The sequence below is a fragment of the Ptychodera flava genome, chromosome 8 (genome assembly GCF_041260155.1).
Source record: "Ptychodera flava strain L36383 chromosome 8, AS_Pfla_20210202, whole genome shotgun sequence".
NCBI classification, from domain to species: domain Eukaryota; kingdom Metazoa; phylum Hemichordata; class Enteropneusta; family Ptychoderidae; genus Ptychodera; species Ptychodera flava.
The window spans coordinates 12,006,318-12,024,069 of record NC_091935.1 but is presented as its reverse complement, the minus strand read 5'-3'; the positions used below and the strand labels follow the sequence as shown (position 1 = coordinate 12,024,069).

The window sequence follows — 17,752 nt, the reverse complement described above, 5'->3', positions numbered from 1 at the left end:
AGCTCAACGTGCATTCACGGTTGATACTCGTGTACAATCATGATGTGTTCAATTCTGATGAAGATTCATAAGTCTTAGTTTTGCAGTCTTTTTTCCGTACGATAATCCTGACAATACATGTTACTGTTAGACGAGGTGGCCATTTTATGATAAGTTTCAATACTGCACAGCTACATAGCGTCACTATCGTGTGATCGAGGTACAGCGTTGTTGAACGGGATACAGAAACTCTGCAGAGGGAGAAACGATCGTTGACATGAACAGTCAATGTACTTCAGCACGTAGTCCGCAGATAGCGGATCGAGAAAATAAACGTGTCCCAGTAAATAACGGAATATTTATGTACATTAACTCGATATTATCAAATTTCCAGCTCATCGCAAAAAAATGTATTGCAAAGATTAATTTGTCACTGACAAATACTGCACTGTATGGAAAAAACAGTCTGTAGAATAGTTCAACTTCAACTGGTAGGCATAGTATTACCCGAGACAAACACTTGTGTTGTCAATTTTGATTTCATTTCATAAACTTCATACTTCATCGAGTATCGTGTATTTCAGCCTTTGTGAAGCCATTTTATTGATATTTTCAATTTTTGTCTTGGCTTTGTTGTTGAACATGTTGAATCGTCTCCGTGGACATGTACGCAAAAGTGTGACGGGGTCGAAGTGACTTGGGTACCTGGGGCCGACCATGGCTACCTCCATGGGCCGACCAAAACCAGTGTGAATTACTGGGGTCAAAGCGGACAGCGGCGGGGATGACGTGTTCCCCAAGCGAGCTACCTTCAGAAGTCTGTTTCATCGCAACTTTTAAAACCCGTCATTTATTTACTGATGTTATTCTCAGCATCACAAACATATACGCCTCTGCTATGTATCACAGCAAATAGTTATATTTGAGCGCCCCGTAAATGGGATCCTCGTTTTTTTGCGAACCCGGAAGTGTGTCTTGCTCAATGCATTTCCTACCCATAGCGAGGGAAACTGCCCGCGTTCCCATGCTCCCATGCACCCTTTTTCAATGCCAGTGCAACGCCATCTGTGCAAAATTTGTGGTGGTATGGTCCCGTTTGATGGAAAACCTCTCTTATTCTAACAATGGCGTAGTTGACTTTGGACTTCGATTTCGTAAATGTGATGTCCATGCAGTGAGTTTGGGTTGGCGCGCTTATAATGTAGCTCTGCATGGCAGGGCTGTGTGTTACCGGCGTTACACGGCCTCCCACCTGTAGAGCTAGCTTATAATGCAATCTTCGCCCGCCTGCGGTCCGATATCCCGCATTTATTAGCGATATTTATCTGTTTTGACTTGACCAAAGTTGGCAAAACTTGCTATGTACGTTAAAGATACTATGATACAAGATTATTGAAAGTCATTTGACATTTTTTTCAGCCAATTCCCAATATGCATATTTAATGAACCTTCCAAATTAGGGATATATACTGGCATTTACTTGATAAAATTTGGCGAAACATGCTGTGTACATTGATCATTATACCAGGTTATAACAGTATTGAAAGTCATTTTGCATTTTCATGTCAGCTAATTCATAATTTGCATAAATAGCTAACAAGCTTTCACGGTTTGGCATATAGAGCTTGAAGGACTTGACCAAAGGTAATTACACATGCTATATTGTGATACAATGACAGTACTCAAAGAAATTAATTATTTTTATTTCAGCTAATTACATATTTGAATACTTAATGACCTTTAGAATTGATCTGTGGTGAAATTCATTGTGTTGATCATAACACTTTAAATGTAGCAAAGCATGTAGCAAAGGTTCAAACTTGCACATAAATGCAATATATAATGAAACACGTGAGCATTTTCAGTTCATATCTGGTTGTATAATAGCGTGTAGAACAAAGATGTTATCTGTAGTACAATGGTTCTTTCTGAAGCCAGCCTGACAATCTGAAATGATATTTACGTTATCAGACCACTTAGTTAATCTGTCATTCAGGATCGCAGTAAATATTTTCCTAATGCGTTGAGAAGAGAAATACCCCTATAATTGTTCACATCTTTTCTGTCACCCTTTTAAAGAGCGGGATAACAATAGCGATAGTCCATTCTGACGGGAAAATTCCAGACTCAAAAATACAATTAAAAAGCTCAACAAGTAAAGGTAGAATAATGTCTGAGGCATACTTGTAGAACTCATTTGGAAGGCCATCTGGACCTGGGGCTTTACCTGATTTTAATTTTTCAGACATTTTAACACCTCATTTTTACCTCGCGTGCGCATGCGCGCAGCGAGGTTATGGTTAGGCGTTTCTGTGTGCGTGTCTGTCTGTCTGTCTGTTAGCACGATATCTCAAAAACGGCTTGGCAGATTCCGATCACATTTCGCACACAATTTGTTCTTCAAATTTGCAAGAACTGATTAGTTTTTTGGTGGTTGTGCTTTGCGAATTTATCAAGTTATGAGTAAAAGAAAATTTGTGGCCTGTATAAGTCTATCGGAGGCTAAATAAGTATGTTTGAGGGCGCTATACTAAAACATTTTACACAAAGTGATTTCTGAATTCAGTCACTCGGCCGCGCTGATCGCTAATCTTGAGTTTTGACTGTTGATGTCGTCGTGTCGACGTTTGACTTTAAGAATCGTGTGGGTTACTCTGGACATAGCGAACCAAAAGCTAGATTATCGAAGGTTAGCGTCATAATATTTGATCAATGCATTTTTCTCTGAGAATGAGATGTAGAGTGACACTTTTCAATCTTGTGTGTGTGTCAGCGAATTTATATTCCGGCATGGTTCCGCTGAGATCAGCATAATATTATGGCGACGTATTGACAGTCTGTGTCTTTTAAGTTGCTTTTCAAGATTGTATTAGCTACAGAACCAACAATGACAAATTTTTCATGAGATTTCCATGTTGGCATTGATGTTAAATCAGGAGCAGTAGGCTAGCTCCTGCCATGCTCCTGCGTACAATAGGTCTGCGTTTCCCGGCGGTACGGTGGTAGGCCGACGGCTTGTACCACACTGTCCACAGGACAGCACGTGGTAGAGGCCGCGTGCACAACCTGTACGCAGAGCTTCGAATACACTAGACAGAGTTCGTGTTTCCGTAAATTAGGCATTGAACTTGACAATATAGGCAATAACCAGAATCATCGACCATCGCCTGACAAGTGCACCATAGTCAGCTGTACATGAGTTGCGTGGCGTGGTGAGCAGGTTCCCATGGGTATTTATTTTTGAAACGCGTACTTCAAAGGTCACGAACTCATTTTGCTGCTACACGGCGCGGCACAGATGATTGTATCGTTTTTGGGCGCATTGAGATACTGTGAAGTAGGTCAACTCGTTCTACATGGCAATTATATGTGAAATATGCAGAATTTATACGCAAACGCGACCTCTGCCAGTTAAGAGCCTGCTCAGCCATTTGCACTTGCATCGACAGATATTGTTGGATCATAATTTTTCAAATGGTTTCTTTTCTTTTTTTTCATTGCGTAATACAGTGGGGATAATGTCAAATTTAGATAGATTGGATTAATTTCGGGAATAAAAACAATGTAATGTCATAAAAGCCAATACCCCAAGAAGTACTTTACAAAATGTGCACGCGAGGCAATTCAGTTCATATCTGGTTTTCTTTACATTGATCCACTTTTTCAGACAGAGGCCATTGTTAAATAATCAATAATTATATAATAGTTTGCTACTTGTGTTGAGCTTATTGGCTAAGTTTTGGTACATTTATCATTTATTTTGAGTTTACGGATCATCAAAACAAATTGTACATTACCTTGAAACTATTATTTTGTCACGTAAACGGGCTATTGTACTATGCATAGTGAACTTCATACGAGGCCATTTTGTGATTTTCGGTTGCCATTTGGTTTTTATGACGTCATTTCAATAATTAATTTGCATCAATTGTATGTTTTGTCTGTAATTTGCAGTGTTAATTTCAGTTCAGGCACTAAAATGCTGGAGACAGGCTTTATCAACAGTGATTGAACATTATCACACGATATTATGGGGGATATTTTGAATTTGGTTGGCCATTTTGGCTTTATGACGTCATCAAAATAATTGATTTGCATCAATTTCATGTTGTAATTGTAATTTGGGATTGTAATTGTCAGTTTATTCAAAATATTGAAAACTGCCTGAATTAGCAGTGTTTTACCATTTTAAGCAATATAACGGCGGCCATTTTGAATTTATGACGTCATCGAGCCTTTTCGCTGGCCCAAATTTTTGGAGCAATAGCTAATTTTGATCTACACATGTATGCGAACCTCTGTAGCAAATTTGGCACTTTTGTCATCCGTGTAACGATATTTTTGTTAAGCCACCTGACTATGAGCTGTTCAAGTTCCTACGCTGTTGGAATGTTGGAAAATGTTGGAAAATCTGATTCAGGGAATGTGTCGTCACCTATCCCGGACGCACATCACGTTCTAGTCACCCGCTATTGTTGCAAAGCTGCAGACGACACTACGGTCACGTGACCGGGCACTTTTCCAAGTTTGGTCAGAACTATTTCCCTAGGGAAATAGCTTTTCATACCATATGACGTCACTTTTGTCGATCTGGTGGGGACTAGACGTATCTATTTTCTCGTCACGTGACGTATTCTGGCCAATCGCGACACGGAATGAGCATGTGGCGTGTTATAATATAGTATAGTAAACACCTATTGCCTGGTCATGAGGGCTATAGCGACCGTCTATTACCCCGAGGGGCCGTGTGTTACCAGAAACACATCGCTATACCCCGAGGCCGTAGGCCAAGGGGTATATGCAATGTGTTTCTGGTAACACACGGCCACGAGGGGGAATAGATGGGCGCTATAGCCCGAATAAAGACCAGGCTATAGGTGTTTTATAACACACCACATGCTCATGTTGTATTGTTATTGGTTTTTAATGTGTTTTGATATTTTGCACCGCAACAATCCATTGTGACAAGTTTACTGGCGGGTGTTTCCACAGCGGTTTCAGTTGTACGTGGTACCACTTTCTTTCAAAAAATATTCAAAGCATACCTATCGACATCCTTAGTTACACCTTAATCTCTTCCGCCGATGAGCTGTTCAAGTTCCTATGCTGTTGGAATGTTGGAAAATGTTGTAAAATCTGTTTTAGAGAATGTGTCGTCACCTATCCCAGACGCACATCACGTTCTAGTCACCCGCCATTGTTGCAAAGTTGAAGACGACACTACGGTTACGTGACCGGACACTTTTCTAAATTTGGTCAAAACTATTTCCCTAGGGAAATAGCTTTTCAAAAAATACCCTCTGACGTCACTTTTGTCGATTTGGTGGGGACTAGACGTATCTATTTTCTCGTCACGTGACGCATTCTGGAGAATCGCGACACAGAATGAGCATGTGGCGTGTTATAATATTATTACAGGGTTATTCACAAAATACGGCCCTGTATGGACGAGGGCTCAGTGAGTGTTCGGCTCGTCCAATACGTCACTCACTGAGCCCGAGTCCATACAGGGCCGTATTTTGTGAATAACCCTATTATTATACACCTCCCTCCATTAATCGTCAGTATAAACTAATTCTATGGTAAATTTTGAGGGATGCGGCACGCGCGATATGAGTGGAACGCGCGCGATTGTTGCGTTGGCACGAAGCCAATTAATTTCCAGTGCAGTACAAGCAAACTTCGCTGCATGTTTTCAATTCAATTAGTTTTTTAAAATAAAAATCAATTGCATTTAGACTCAGTTTTGTGTTAAGCGTGTTTTAAACCTTATAACTACGAATACATTTTGGTGGAAGTTATTATTATGTCAATTAAACTCACCGTAAAATAGTTTGTTTACATCCGATAATCGCTAGGTTAAAGGTCAAACAGGCGCTTCGCGCGTCTCCCGTATTCGGGACTCCGCGTACTATACAAAATACGGAAAGTTATTGGACGGTCAAACTCCCATAGGTTACGGCAGTAGGTGTATAATAAAGTATAGTATATTATTACATATGTACCACAGTTTACTTGCATCGAAGCGCGCGCGTACTACCGGTATTTGCACTGCAGTGCAATACCAAAAACATTATGCCATACCTTTATGTTAATGATTATTTACTAACTTAGACCCGGAACTATTTTTGTTTGTGAACACAAAAAATGCCGTCTACAAGATTTCATTTCACTTTTGTTCGATGCTCGTTATAGTAAAATGCATGACATTACAGATTAAAAACTACGACAAAGTTTGCATGTACTTGTTATAGTGTGAGGATGATTTTTAGTATCCGGAAGAGCAGTTTGTTTGTTAGCTGTGGGTCCATAGCTGTGGTGTTTTCGGACGGGATTCCTGCCTTTTACGGGCTGGTTTTGACTTTTTACGATTTTAACCCCGCCACCACAGCTATGGGAAAATGCGTAGAAAAGCGTCCATGTTACGCCCGACAGCACCCTTGTCGCAACTTTGTTCGGCGATATTTCGAAAAGTTTCCATCCAAATTACAAATTGCCAACACTCATCGACAACTTGGTTATTAGGGACTCACCACGACCAGAAATCCGCTTAAAATTCACTGAAATATCGCCGTTTTTCTAGCTTCAACCGACATGACTACCCGGAGACCGCCATTTCGCTGGCGTAAAACTGTTGTTCGAGGCTCTCTGCAGAACGTCACTACAGTGACGTAGCGGTGACCTCTCAACTTATAGAAAACAAACTGAGAGATTACAGCCGGCATCCGCGCCGCATAAACAATCACAGATCCCAGGACTGAACTATTTTTTTCCCAAGTTAAAGTTTGATTTCAGTTATGTGAGACTGGCAATGTCCATAGGACAAACGATGGTCATCGATATCACACGATGAAATACTCAGTTTGTTTTCTATAAGTTGAAAGGTCACCGCTACGTCACTGTAGTGACGTTCTGCAGAGAGCCTCGAACAACAGTTTTACGCCAGCGAAATGGCGGTCTCCGCGTAGTCATGTCGGTTGAAGTTAGAAAAACGGCGATATTTCAGTGAATTGTAAGCGGATTTCTGGTCGTGGCGAGTCCCTAATAACCAAGTTGTCGATGAGTGTTGGCAATTTGTAATTTGGATGGAAACTTTTCGAAATATCGCCGAACAAAGTTGCGACAAGGGTGCTGTCGGGCGTAACATGGACGCTTTTCTACGCATTTTCCCATAGCTGTGGTGGCGGGGTTAAAATCGTAAAAAGTCAAAACCAGCCCGTAAAAGGCAGGAATCCCGTCCGAAAACACCACAGCTATGGACCACAGCTATTTGTTTGTCAGCGAAGCAAAAACATTGACAACGGGCGACGTCCGTTTCTAGCTCCATGAATGCACGGTGGCCGCCGTACCATGGCGGCCATCATACATCGAAACACACGTAACTGCGGGCGCAGCGGAGCCAATGAAACAGTTAACATTTTCAGAGTCGTTTTTGCCAGTAGTTTTCTCACCGGACATTCCCTGTTTACAACAATAGAATGTCACTTTTGCATGCAGTTTATTCTGTGCTTGTGTGTCCTACATGCTACTGATAACAGTGTGCCACGGTAAACACTGAAATTTGATCGTTCGACAAGTTACATTTGCCGTATCTTACTCTTAAATTTCCCGTAAAACCCTTCAAACTGTTATTTGTATCGATCATTTAGAAGAATTTCGAGCTCAACATGTAAAAAAATCAAAAGCGTTCGCTTCCAAAGTTCCATGTTCAAAGTTCTCTTAATATGGCTATCTTTGGCATGTTGCTACGTCTGTGTACAGTGAGCGATCGCAAACAGAGTTCGAAGTTCGAGCCCTTCGACGTTCCTCTTACGTCATCCTTAATAAACAAGTAAACAATAGTTTAGCCAATCAAAATAGAGGGTGTGGCGGCGTTGACCAATGAAAAGTGAAAGCTGATTCAATGCCTTATTACAGTGATGTCAATGTTATATAACTCCGCAGTGTCGCCCTGAAGCTTTGACAGATAAGTAGTACACACATCGTCCGCTCGCACGGCTCGTTAGCCAGACAGGAGTCTTCTACTAACCACGCCGTGCGGGATACCCCCACTATTTTGCGTTAAGGAGTTTGATGGAATTAGAAAATCAGGCGGACCAATCAGAGCACGCGTTACACTCAAAGATAAAACCACGCCTACCTTCCAAACGTCGACCACCGCACTGTTTGTGCACAGCTTTTCTCTCGATTTACTTACTGGTTTACTAGACTTGGTTCAAGTGCGCGATTGTGAACATGTAAGTTGGGTGAACGTCTGGAATGCAATGATCTGTGTTCTGTTTTCATGTGAAATGTGTGAGTAGGATTATGTGGACGCGTTGAGTGGGGTGAACGCGATACAGGGAAGTTTTACCTGCCACAAACTAACTCACTTCTGCTATAGCTGCACAAACTAAATAAAAACGCGTTCAATCGCTACCAAATTTTACAAGAGGAACTTTTACAAATCATTTTTTTTTGAAAATTCACCGACTTGAACCAAGTCTCTGGTTTACCTTCGTCCTGTGACACCCTAATGGCTCAAACGGAGATTTAGGAGTGGGAAGGCAATCTTGCCTGAGTTTAATACAGGATTTGATTGTCATGCATGGAAATCTTACTGCGTGGTGGGGATAAAGTTACGGGCGATTTTCTCGTCATTCAGAGAGGTGGCGAAAAGTTCCGTTTCAGTGATCGTGGGTTACGAAATGTATGGCAACGCTTTGTATCGTGTGAAGCGTTAGATATCTCTCAAAGAAAAAAAATCGACGAATATGGCGATAGTGCAGAAGATGACTTTGAAAAAACTGACGCTTGTAGTCTATGAAATTCACCGATGAGTATATTGCTTACTGTGATGAATAAGCGATTTTTTTCTGAACAACACCCAAACACAATCCGGTTCTTTGATTTCCAGTTCTTGCATATTTCACAAAGTCCTAGTCCATGTTTTCGAGCCATGCTTCTATTTGTTTCTCCCGCGGCGTGTCGATGTTCTGTTCGGGTAAATCCTGTTCATCGTCTCACAATTTTTACAATTTTCCCAAAATATGAACAACAGAATAGCTGCCGGTCGCGCCAGTTGACAGGACCACAATGTCTGAACAACGTCTGAGTAATGGGTTTATCGTGAATTTTTGAGGTCAAAATTGGAGGAGTGGTTTAACAGATTTGCTTCGGTGGGCAGAACATTTCTATTTCGCGCCACGATCTTTTGAGTGTGGCGGGTTGATGTTTTCACCTTACAAGTTGAGCGACAGCTGGGAATATCTTGCAGTAAGACGCGCTGGCGGCTGGGCCTTTGTTTTGACGTTTTGAACACATCAGTTATTTCAGCAGTAGATTTCAGTAGCATGAAATGTAAACAGTGACCACGAATACTTGTAAATGTAACACCAAAAAAAGTGGGAAAAGACCTATACTAAAACATTCGTAGTAACCGATTATCTGATTGGCTATTTACTGGTCACATACAGTCATGTGGTGGCGCTTTAAAAAACACGATCTAGGTGGTCTATCAGCCAAGGTCTGATTTCGGGAAGCGTCCAGCTGCCCGTAGCGGAGACCTTGGCAAGCGAAGATGAGTACGCACGACTAATCGTCTATTCTCTCGATAAATGATGAAAATAAAAGACAGAACATATGTAATAATAACAGAACCCCATGGCCTGTGAGTGCACGCGCGCCGTACTAGCGGTATTTGCACTCGTGCTGCGGTGTATTCGGCTGTCCTTTCACTCGCTTCGCTCGTGAAAGGACTGCCGCCGAATACACCGCAGCACTTGTGCAAATACCGCTAGTACGGCGCGCTTGCGCTCACCGGCCATGGGGTTCTGTCATATTATAGTATAAGTATAGTAGAGTATAGTATTGTATAGTATAGTATAGTATAGTATAGTATAGTATAGTATAGTATAGTATAGTATAGTATAGTATAGTATAGTAAACACTTATTGCCTGGTTATGAGGGCTATAGCGCCCGTCTACTACCCCGAGAGGCCTGTGTTACCAGAAACACATCGCTATACCCCGAGGCCGTAGGCCGAGGGGTATAGCGATGTGTTTCTGGTAACACACGGCCACGAGGGGTAATAGAAGGGCGCTATAGCCCGAATAAAGACCAGGCTATAGGTGTTTTATAACACACCGCATGCTCATGTTGTATTGTGATATAGTTTTTAATGTGTTTTGATATTTTGTACGGTACCGCAGCAATCCATTGTGACAAGTTTACTGGGCGATGTTTCCACAGCGGTTTCAGTTGTACGTGGCACCGCTTTCTTTCAAAAATATTCTAAGCATACCTAGCGACATTCCTAGTTGCACTTTAATCTTTTCCGTCGATTAGCTGTTCAAGTTCCTACGCTGTTGGAATGTGTTGACAAATCTGTTTTAGAGAATGTGTCCCGGACGCACATCACGTTCTAGTCACCCGCCATTGTTGCAAAGCTGCAGACGACACTACGGTCACGTGACCGGGCACTTTACTAAGTTTGATCTGAACTATTTCCCTAGGGAAATAGCTTTTCAAAAAACTACCCTCTGACGTCACTTTTGTCGATCCGATGGGGACTAGACGTATCTATTTTCTCGTCACGTGACGTATTCTTGCCAATAGCGACACGGAATGAGCATGTGGCGTGTTATAGTATAGTATAGTATAGTATAGTATAGTAAAATATGGTCTAGTATATGACGAAAGATGGGGATATTGATTAAGTCTTACTTTCCAAGCATGTGTGTTCTATATCCAACATCTCTCAGCTTTTCAGGAAGAAGCTTCACATCAAGAGGCAAGCCGTGTGGCTGAGGAGACCACAGAATTTGGTGCTGGAAGATAACAATGGTCAAGTTGTAATTGCCGTAATGTCAGAGATGATCTGTCTCGACAATGGCTCATAATTAATCACTATCCGAAATTAAGACTAATCTTGCAAAGATATGAATGTTCATTCTTTAGTAGCAGACTTGCGCTCTCAAGGTAGTAGGCTAATATGCGCCTGAATGTGATAGACTTACACTTTGCTCAAACTTAGCTCAAAGACACTTTCAACCATTTTCTTACCGAATCAAAAATGAAAATGAGGGGTAACCGTGCAAAATTTGGTGCTGGAGAATCAAAATACCTGACATTTACCGAAATTTGAAATTCAAAATGGCCGCCACTCTTGTTAACTCCATGGGAAAAATACAATTTTTGATTTTCAAAAAACTAAGACGGTGAACATTTTTCTCAGTTATGAGCTTTAACATGAGTCCCCTCAAGTGATAAATCGGAAAAGATGTAAAAATTTGAGAGTCCGACTATCCCCCCCCCGGGGGGCGCTTAAAAAAAGACCATTGAGCTTATAGGTTCTCCCCTCTTCTCAATAAATAATTTTTGAGATGGCGATATGCTATTGGTCCCTGGACTTCTAGAAAAGACGACAGAGACGGCGAGCCATATTCTCATTTTTATTCCAAGCTACAAATTTTCCGGATAAGTTTATGATATTGAGGTCCGGAGTCACTGCGTTCGGATGGAAACTGACATATGGTTTTCAACACTATGAAAACCAACGACAAGAAGGTGATCATTGATAAATTAAAGTACATCTTGGAAATTTCCAATGCGTACATGTAAGTAATTAATGATGTCGGTTTTGTGTCATTTTCGAAAAATACTTTGAATCGACAAAGGGAGAAACGACGATTACGGGGAAAGTTATTCTGTTGTGTAACGGAATGGTAGGGGGCGCAGTTCAATGGAGTTGTGGCTTGCAGAATAATCAATAATTGCCATAGGTAGTAGCTTTTGTAATTATTCCAGCACTACTCAGCCGAAATATCAAGTCATTTGTGCGTGGATGGCAAAGTATCGTATGAAAAGGTGACATTTTGACAAAGGTGACTTGCTCAACTAAAGGCATGTCACATTATACTATACCATTCGTGAAATAACAGAGGAAATACGATTTATCGGAAATTAACGATTATATATATTAACAGAAAACGGCATTCAAAATACTGAATTAACTTCTGCATTTCGATGCAGCATCGAGAATTCTAATGTCACCTAAGTCAAAACAAAAAGTCTGAACCATTTTAATAGTATTTTTTATATGCAGGGTTAATTCAAGCAATAAATGTACTGTTTTCAGACCAAGGTGACCCTGAAAGAATCAATATTTTTCTACCTGCAACCAGTGGACGGATGTGACGTTTAAGCCGCAATATTTGCAAACGATCAAGTATCGCTCTCGCAACTTCTATAGATAAAATAAACTATTCCTAATGAGTTAGGACGGCTGGCTTCATCAACTTAGTCACATGATAGGGTTGTCAACTTAAAAGACAAGCAAAGAATGACGAGCAAAGAATGCAGCACCCACCTGTAAACCCACTCGATGAGCGTAGTATCCGCTCATTATCGCTGCTCGGCTCCTGTATGGATTTGAAAAACAGCATTTTTGGAATGAGGCACAATTAGTTCATTTCAGGGAAGACGAAAAATAAAATGCCCAAATATAGCCAGTCAGTTATTAGTTTTATATCAGTCCCCCTTGATCCCACTTGTCGGGACCTTCTACCTCCGCATCTGGAACAAATATCGCGGCTTCAAATTGAAATATAGTAATTTTGTCCTCTTCACTTATAGCCATCCGTGACTCATCGCCTAATTATATCCCAATACTTAAATTGTATTTAGTGCATTAGACGCTCGTTCGATTTTACGGATCGATTTTGCCCTTTTAGCTGTTTGTTCTTCAGACAACTGACGTGTCTAGGGGTTGCGAGTAATGTGGACAGAAGCACGCCCTCGCCGGCAAGTCTTGCAAGCATTGCGTCTTCAAAGTTAGAGATATTTCCATTTTCACTTGTAATCACTGATGACTCATCACTTCATGAACTCCCAATATTTATGTTGTTTTCGTGCATTAGTTGCTTGTTTGCTTTTCTCTGTAGTTTTTATTTACTTCAGCTAATCGGTAGGCGTATATTAAGTTACTTACGGTGTGCACAAGGGATGTGAGTAACTGTTGTTCAGAAGCACGCCCTCGCCGGCAAGTCTTGCCATATTCGGTGTTATCATATCCGGATTGTTCCAACTGACATCACCCCATCCTGTAGCAGGCAATGTCAGGTCATGGATGTAAAGGTCAGGTGAGGTGGCGCATTCGTCAGTGGTTAAAGTTAGAAAACAACATGAATGTGAGCTTAGCTAAGACAGGTATTGCAGGGTACTTGTGGAGCGAATGCAAACGTCGGGGTCGCGCGGTTTTATGAAACAATTTTGACAAAGGCAAACAGACATTCGGGTAGATAGGGAACAATGACACACACGAAAATATAGAAGACATGATTATACATGCATGAATACCGTAACGCGTCAAGATTTCTATTGTATCACCTGCATTGTTGCTCACTCAAAACCTCTGTCACAATCTCTCTCGTTAACATGATGACGTCTTTATCATGCTCAAAGATGCATATGTCGCCTAGTACCCCGGAGTACTATCTGAGAAGACGTGTCGCAATCATACAGTATTGTTGTACCTAGCTCTGCATGGCAGGGCTGTGTGTTACCGGCGTTACGTGGTGGGAGGCCGTGTAACGCCGGTAACACACAGCCCTGCCATGCAGAACTATGTTGTACCAAAGACCTACCTAAATCATCAGCCAGAAAGTACACGATGTGCGGTTTCTTGGTCTTTTCGGCGGGTTTCCCATGGTCAGTACTGTCACGTGCTTGCTCGACTACTTTATCATTAGCTGTCGCTGAAATATGCCAAACACGAAACAGAAGTGAACTTTCTTTGTGTAAAATTTCGGTCGATGTGTGAATGTATGGCAGCACAGAAAGCTATGGCAGCATAGAAAGCGTATCTTTATTTCAAGAATTGTATCCGAACACTATCTGTCGCTTTGTCTACTTGAGTTTTTTTCAAGTCAAAGCTATCGAGAAGAATGTACTTTTTGAAAAATGTAAAGGTTTTTTAATGTTAAAGCCACAATATGTAAGATTGTGCTCAAACGACCTGTGTTTTAATATTGACCTCTGTATCACATGAGATAGGCCGTCAGTGAACTTTCGGTTGTGGTAATTTTTGGCATTAGGGAAGGTTAACGGATCATGCACAATGTCAACGCTGACACTGCTTCCAAATCGACTGATTATCTTGTCTGAGGCGTGACGATAACCATAGACAGTAACGGGGGAAGACTGTCTACGGTATGGGGAACAATTTCACGGATAGCACGAGAGCGCCCCCACTCTTTGTACCTTCACACGGTTCCAATCGTCACATATATCATGTACAGGATTTCATGAAGTGATTGACCGCTCGGAAAATGTTAAAACATGAACTGGCGTGATAAGACAAGAAACGGTAAGATGATCGCGGGGCTTGAAACGTCAGACTGACGAGATACATGTAGGCTGCTGAGTACGGAGACAAAGTAGTATAACATTCGAGAATTGAAAAGCTAAAGTTGAAAACAACTTTAGCTTTATAATATATTTCTTAAACAATACATACATACATACATACATACCTACATACCTACATACCTACCTACCTACATACATACATACATACATACATACATACATACATACATACATACATAATTACATACATACATACATACATATATACATACATACATACATACATACATACATACATACATACATACATACATACATATGTACACCACTACTCCAGGTGATCTTTATGTATGTATGTATCAGCTAGATAAACTATTATTTTTACAAGGGTAAACCAGTTTTACATTCCCACTACAATTTTTTCCTATAGTCAGCAGAGCTGGTTTAACCTGTCGGATGGTTGTGTTCGTACACAACCAAAAATTTATAAATATACCCCCATTGCTGTTTGCGTATTGCCTTCCATCCTACTTATGTGTACTAACGTGTTATTTTAACATGTGTGATTAAATTCTCATTGAGTTTACCTTTGACAGTTAACATTATTGCAGCGCCTCCTATGAGCAAACCCAGCAGGAAGTAGGGAGCAAATGAGAGCTGTCTCCCTGTCTCCTGACGGCCATGCAAAGACGATGATTGGCCAGCTGATCCCTGTGTAGAGGAAATTGGTGGAAACATCAGAAAGCGATGATAAGATACGGAGGAAAGTTGTAGAATGTGACTATAATATCTCTTTCTAAGTCTAAGAAATATGTGTTTAGCTTTCAGGCTTGGAGTTGTTGTAGTTGATGATGAAGATGATAGCGATTCTGGGGATAGCGATGATGATTGTGGTGATTGTGGCGGCGGACGTTGCGATAATGATGATGATGATGATGATGAATATGAATATGATGATGATGATGATGATGATGAATATGATGATGATGATGGTGGTGGTGGCGATGATGATGATGATGATGATGATGATGATGATGATGATCATAGTGATCATGATAATAATGGAATGAATAAAAATGAATGAATGAATGAATGATGATGACGATAATGAATGAATCAATCAATCAATATGATGATGATAATGATGATGAATGAATGAAAGAATGAATGAATATGATAATGATGATGAGGATGATGATGATGATGAATGAACGAAAGAATGGATGAATATGATAATGATGATAATGGTGATGATGATGATGTTGATAATGAAAATGATGATGACAATAATAATAATAATAATAGTAATAATTATAATAATAATAATAATAAAGTATTATATAGAAATAATAACAAGAATAATAATAGGTTCAGTTTCCATGAAAATTTCACCATAAGGGTATTTTGGGTCGAAAAGACCAAATATGATATCGATTTCACTGCCCCATGTTTCCATGGTAACCATTTTAGGTGTTGAAAATTTCAGTTTTTCTAATATCCAATGAAAAGTCACTTTGATTGATATGAAATTATCTAGTGGGAAAGTTTGGGTCAGAGAACACAAATGCCAGACTTATTTTAATGTTTCGAGTTGCCATAGTAACTATTTTGGGATTGAAAATGTTACTTTTTCCCTAATTCCTATTAAAGAACTATTAATTGATTTAAAAAATTGATAATAAGGAGTTTTCTGGTTAGCACACCAAAAAAATCACACTCATTTTAATGTGAGATGTTTCCATGGCAACCATTCAGGAGTAACAACACCTTTTTTCAGAAGTCCCACAGCATCAATGAACTGTTTTTAGATTTCTATATAATACTTATAGCCCTTAAACTTGTAATAATAATAATTAATATAAGTATTATATAGAAATAATAACGCGAATAATAATAGGTTCAATTTCCGTGAAATTTTCAGCATAAGGGTATTTTGGGTCGAAAAGACCAAATATGATATCGATTTCACTGCCCCATGTTTCCATGGTAACCATTTTAGGGGTTGAAAATTTCAGTTTTTCTAATATTCCATGAAAAGTTACTTTGATTGATATGAAAATTATCTAGTGGGGGAGTTCGGGTCAGAGAACACAAAAACCAGACTTATTTTAATGTTTCGAGTTGCCATGGTAACTATTTTTGGATTGAAAATGTTACTTTTTCCCTAATTCCTATTGAAGAACGATTGATTGATGTAAAAATTTGATCATAAGGGTTTGTCTGGTTAGCACACCAAAAAATATCACACTCATTGTAATGTGAGATGTTTCCATGGCAACCATTCAGGAGTAAAAATTACCATTTTTTTAAAGATTCCATCTAAAATCCAGGAATCAATAGAATGTGTAATATCAAAGGGATATTTTGGGTAAGAAAGACCAAATATCCAGTGTAAAAATCCAGTAATCAACAGAAATATTATACCAAAGGGTTATTTTGGGTTAGAAAGACAAAATATGATATCCATTTTTACTGCCCTGTTTCCATAGTAACCTATTTGCATTTTAAAATTTCAATTTTTTCCAAATTCCATTAAAAGTAATCCCAGTTACTATGCAAATGCTCTCCTAAGTGTATTTATCACAGCATGAACTCCATGTTAATTTTTGTTTTATGTTGCCTTGGTAAAAAATTTTGGTAACCACAGTTTTTTTTATTTCAAACCATAGACCCTCGAGAGGGTCTATGCTAAAACATAATTCACTGTTTTTTATTTATTTTATGGATGTCTAAGTAACAACTTAGAAATTTGTTCTATAATAAAAATAATTGTAATTTCTTTGCCTTCATTCTAGGATGAATAGTAAACATAATATATATTGGGGCCATTCTGGTCAAAATTATGTTTTCCGTTAATTATAGTGTGTTAGAATTAATTTTATGTAGACCAGAAATAATTTTTGAAGTATTTTTAATTTTGTTTCATGCAGTCATCCCAAATAAGTGTTATATAGTACAGTACTAACTCATTATGCATCGAATTATGTTTATGCCTTCAAATTAATTTTATGTGCTAAAATTAATTCTAGTAGTATCTCAAATTAATTAATTTTAATTTATAGTATTAATAATTAATTAATAATTTTTTTTTTCGTTAACCAGAGAAGAAAAGGCTATTTTACAAGATTCTGCCTATGAAGTGAATTTTCTAGTGTTTTGATGTGTATACTTGCACACCTTTAATACCCAAGGAAACAGGTATAATGGACGACAGTGGGACTCAAAAGTTTTGTGACCTATTAACAACCCGTTTAACCCTCAGAGTTGTATGCAAATTTTAAAAGTCGCCATGACGACCTGACAACAACATGGCCTTTTCAGCACTAAGACATAGTGTAGCAGGGCTAAAAATAAACAATGGCCCTTCTGTCGGGAGGAGGCATAATTTCTGTGTCATTGTGATTGATACAGTATTATCAAAAT

General features: G+C 39.5%; 1 protein-coding gene across 1 annotated transcript in view; it reads right to left on the bottom strand.

Moving 5' to 3' along the window:
• Positions 1 to 17,752, bottom strand: part of LOC139138493 (arylsulfatase J-like) — a 42,706-nt gene that overhangs the window by 18,344 nt on the left and 6,610 nt on the right. The window contains exons 2-6 of the mRNA XM_070706892.1: positions 14,917 to 15,040; positions 13,606 to 13,716; positions 12,951 to 13,062; positions 12,330 to 12,381; positions 10,685 to 10,788 (exon numbers count right to left, since the gene is read on the bottom strand). Coding sequence (XP_070562993.1) covers positions 10,685 to 10,788; positions 12,330 to 12,381; positions 12,951 to 13,062; positions 13,606 to 13,716; positions 14,917 to 15,040 — 503 coding nt within the window. The remainder of the gene's footprint in view (positions 1 to 10,684; positions 10,789 to 12,329; positions 12,382 to 12,950; positions 13,063 to 13,605; positions 13,717 to 14,916; positions 15,041 to 17,752) is intronic.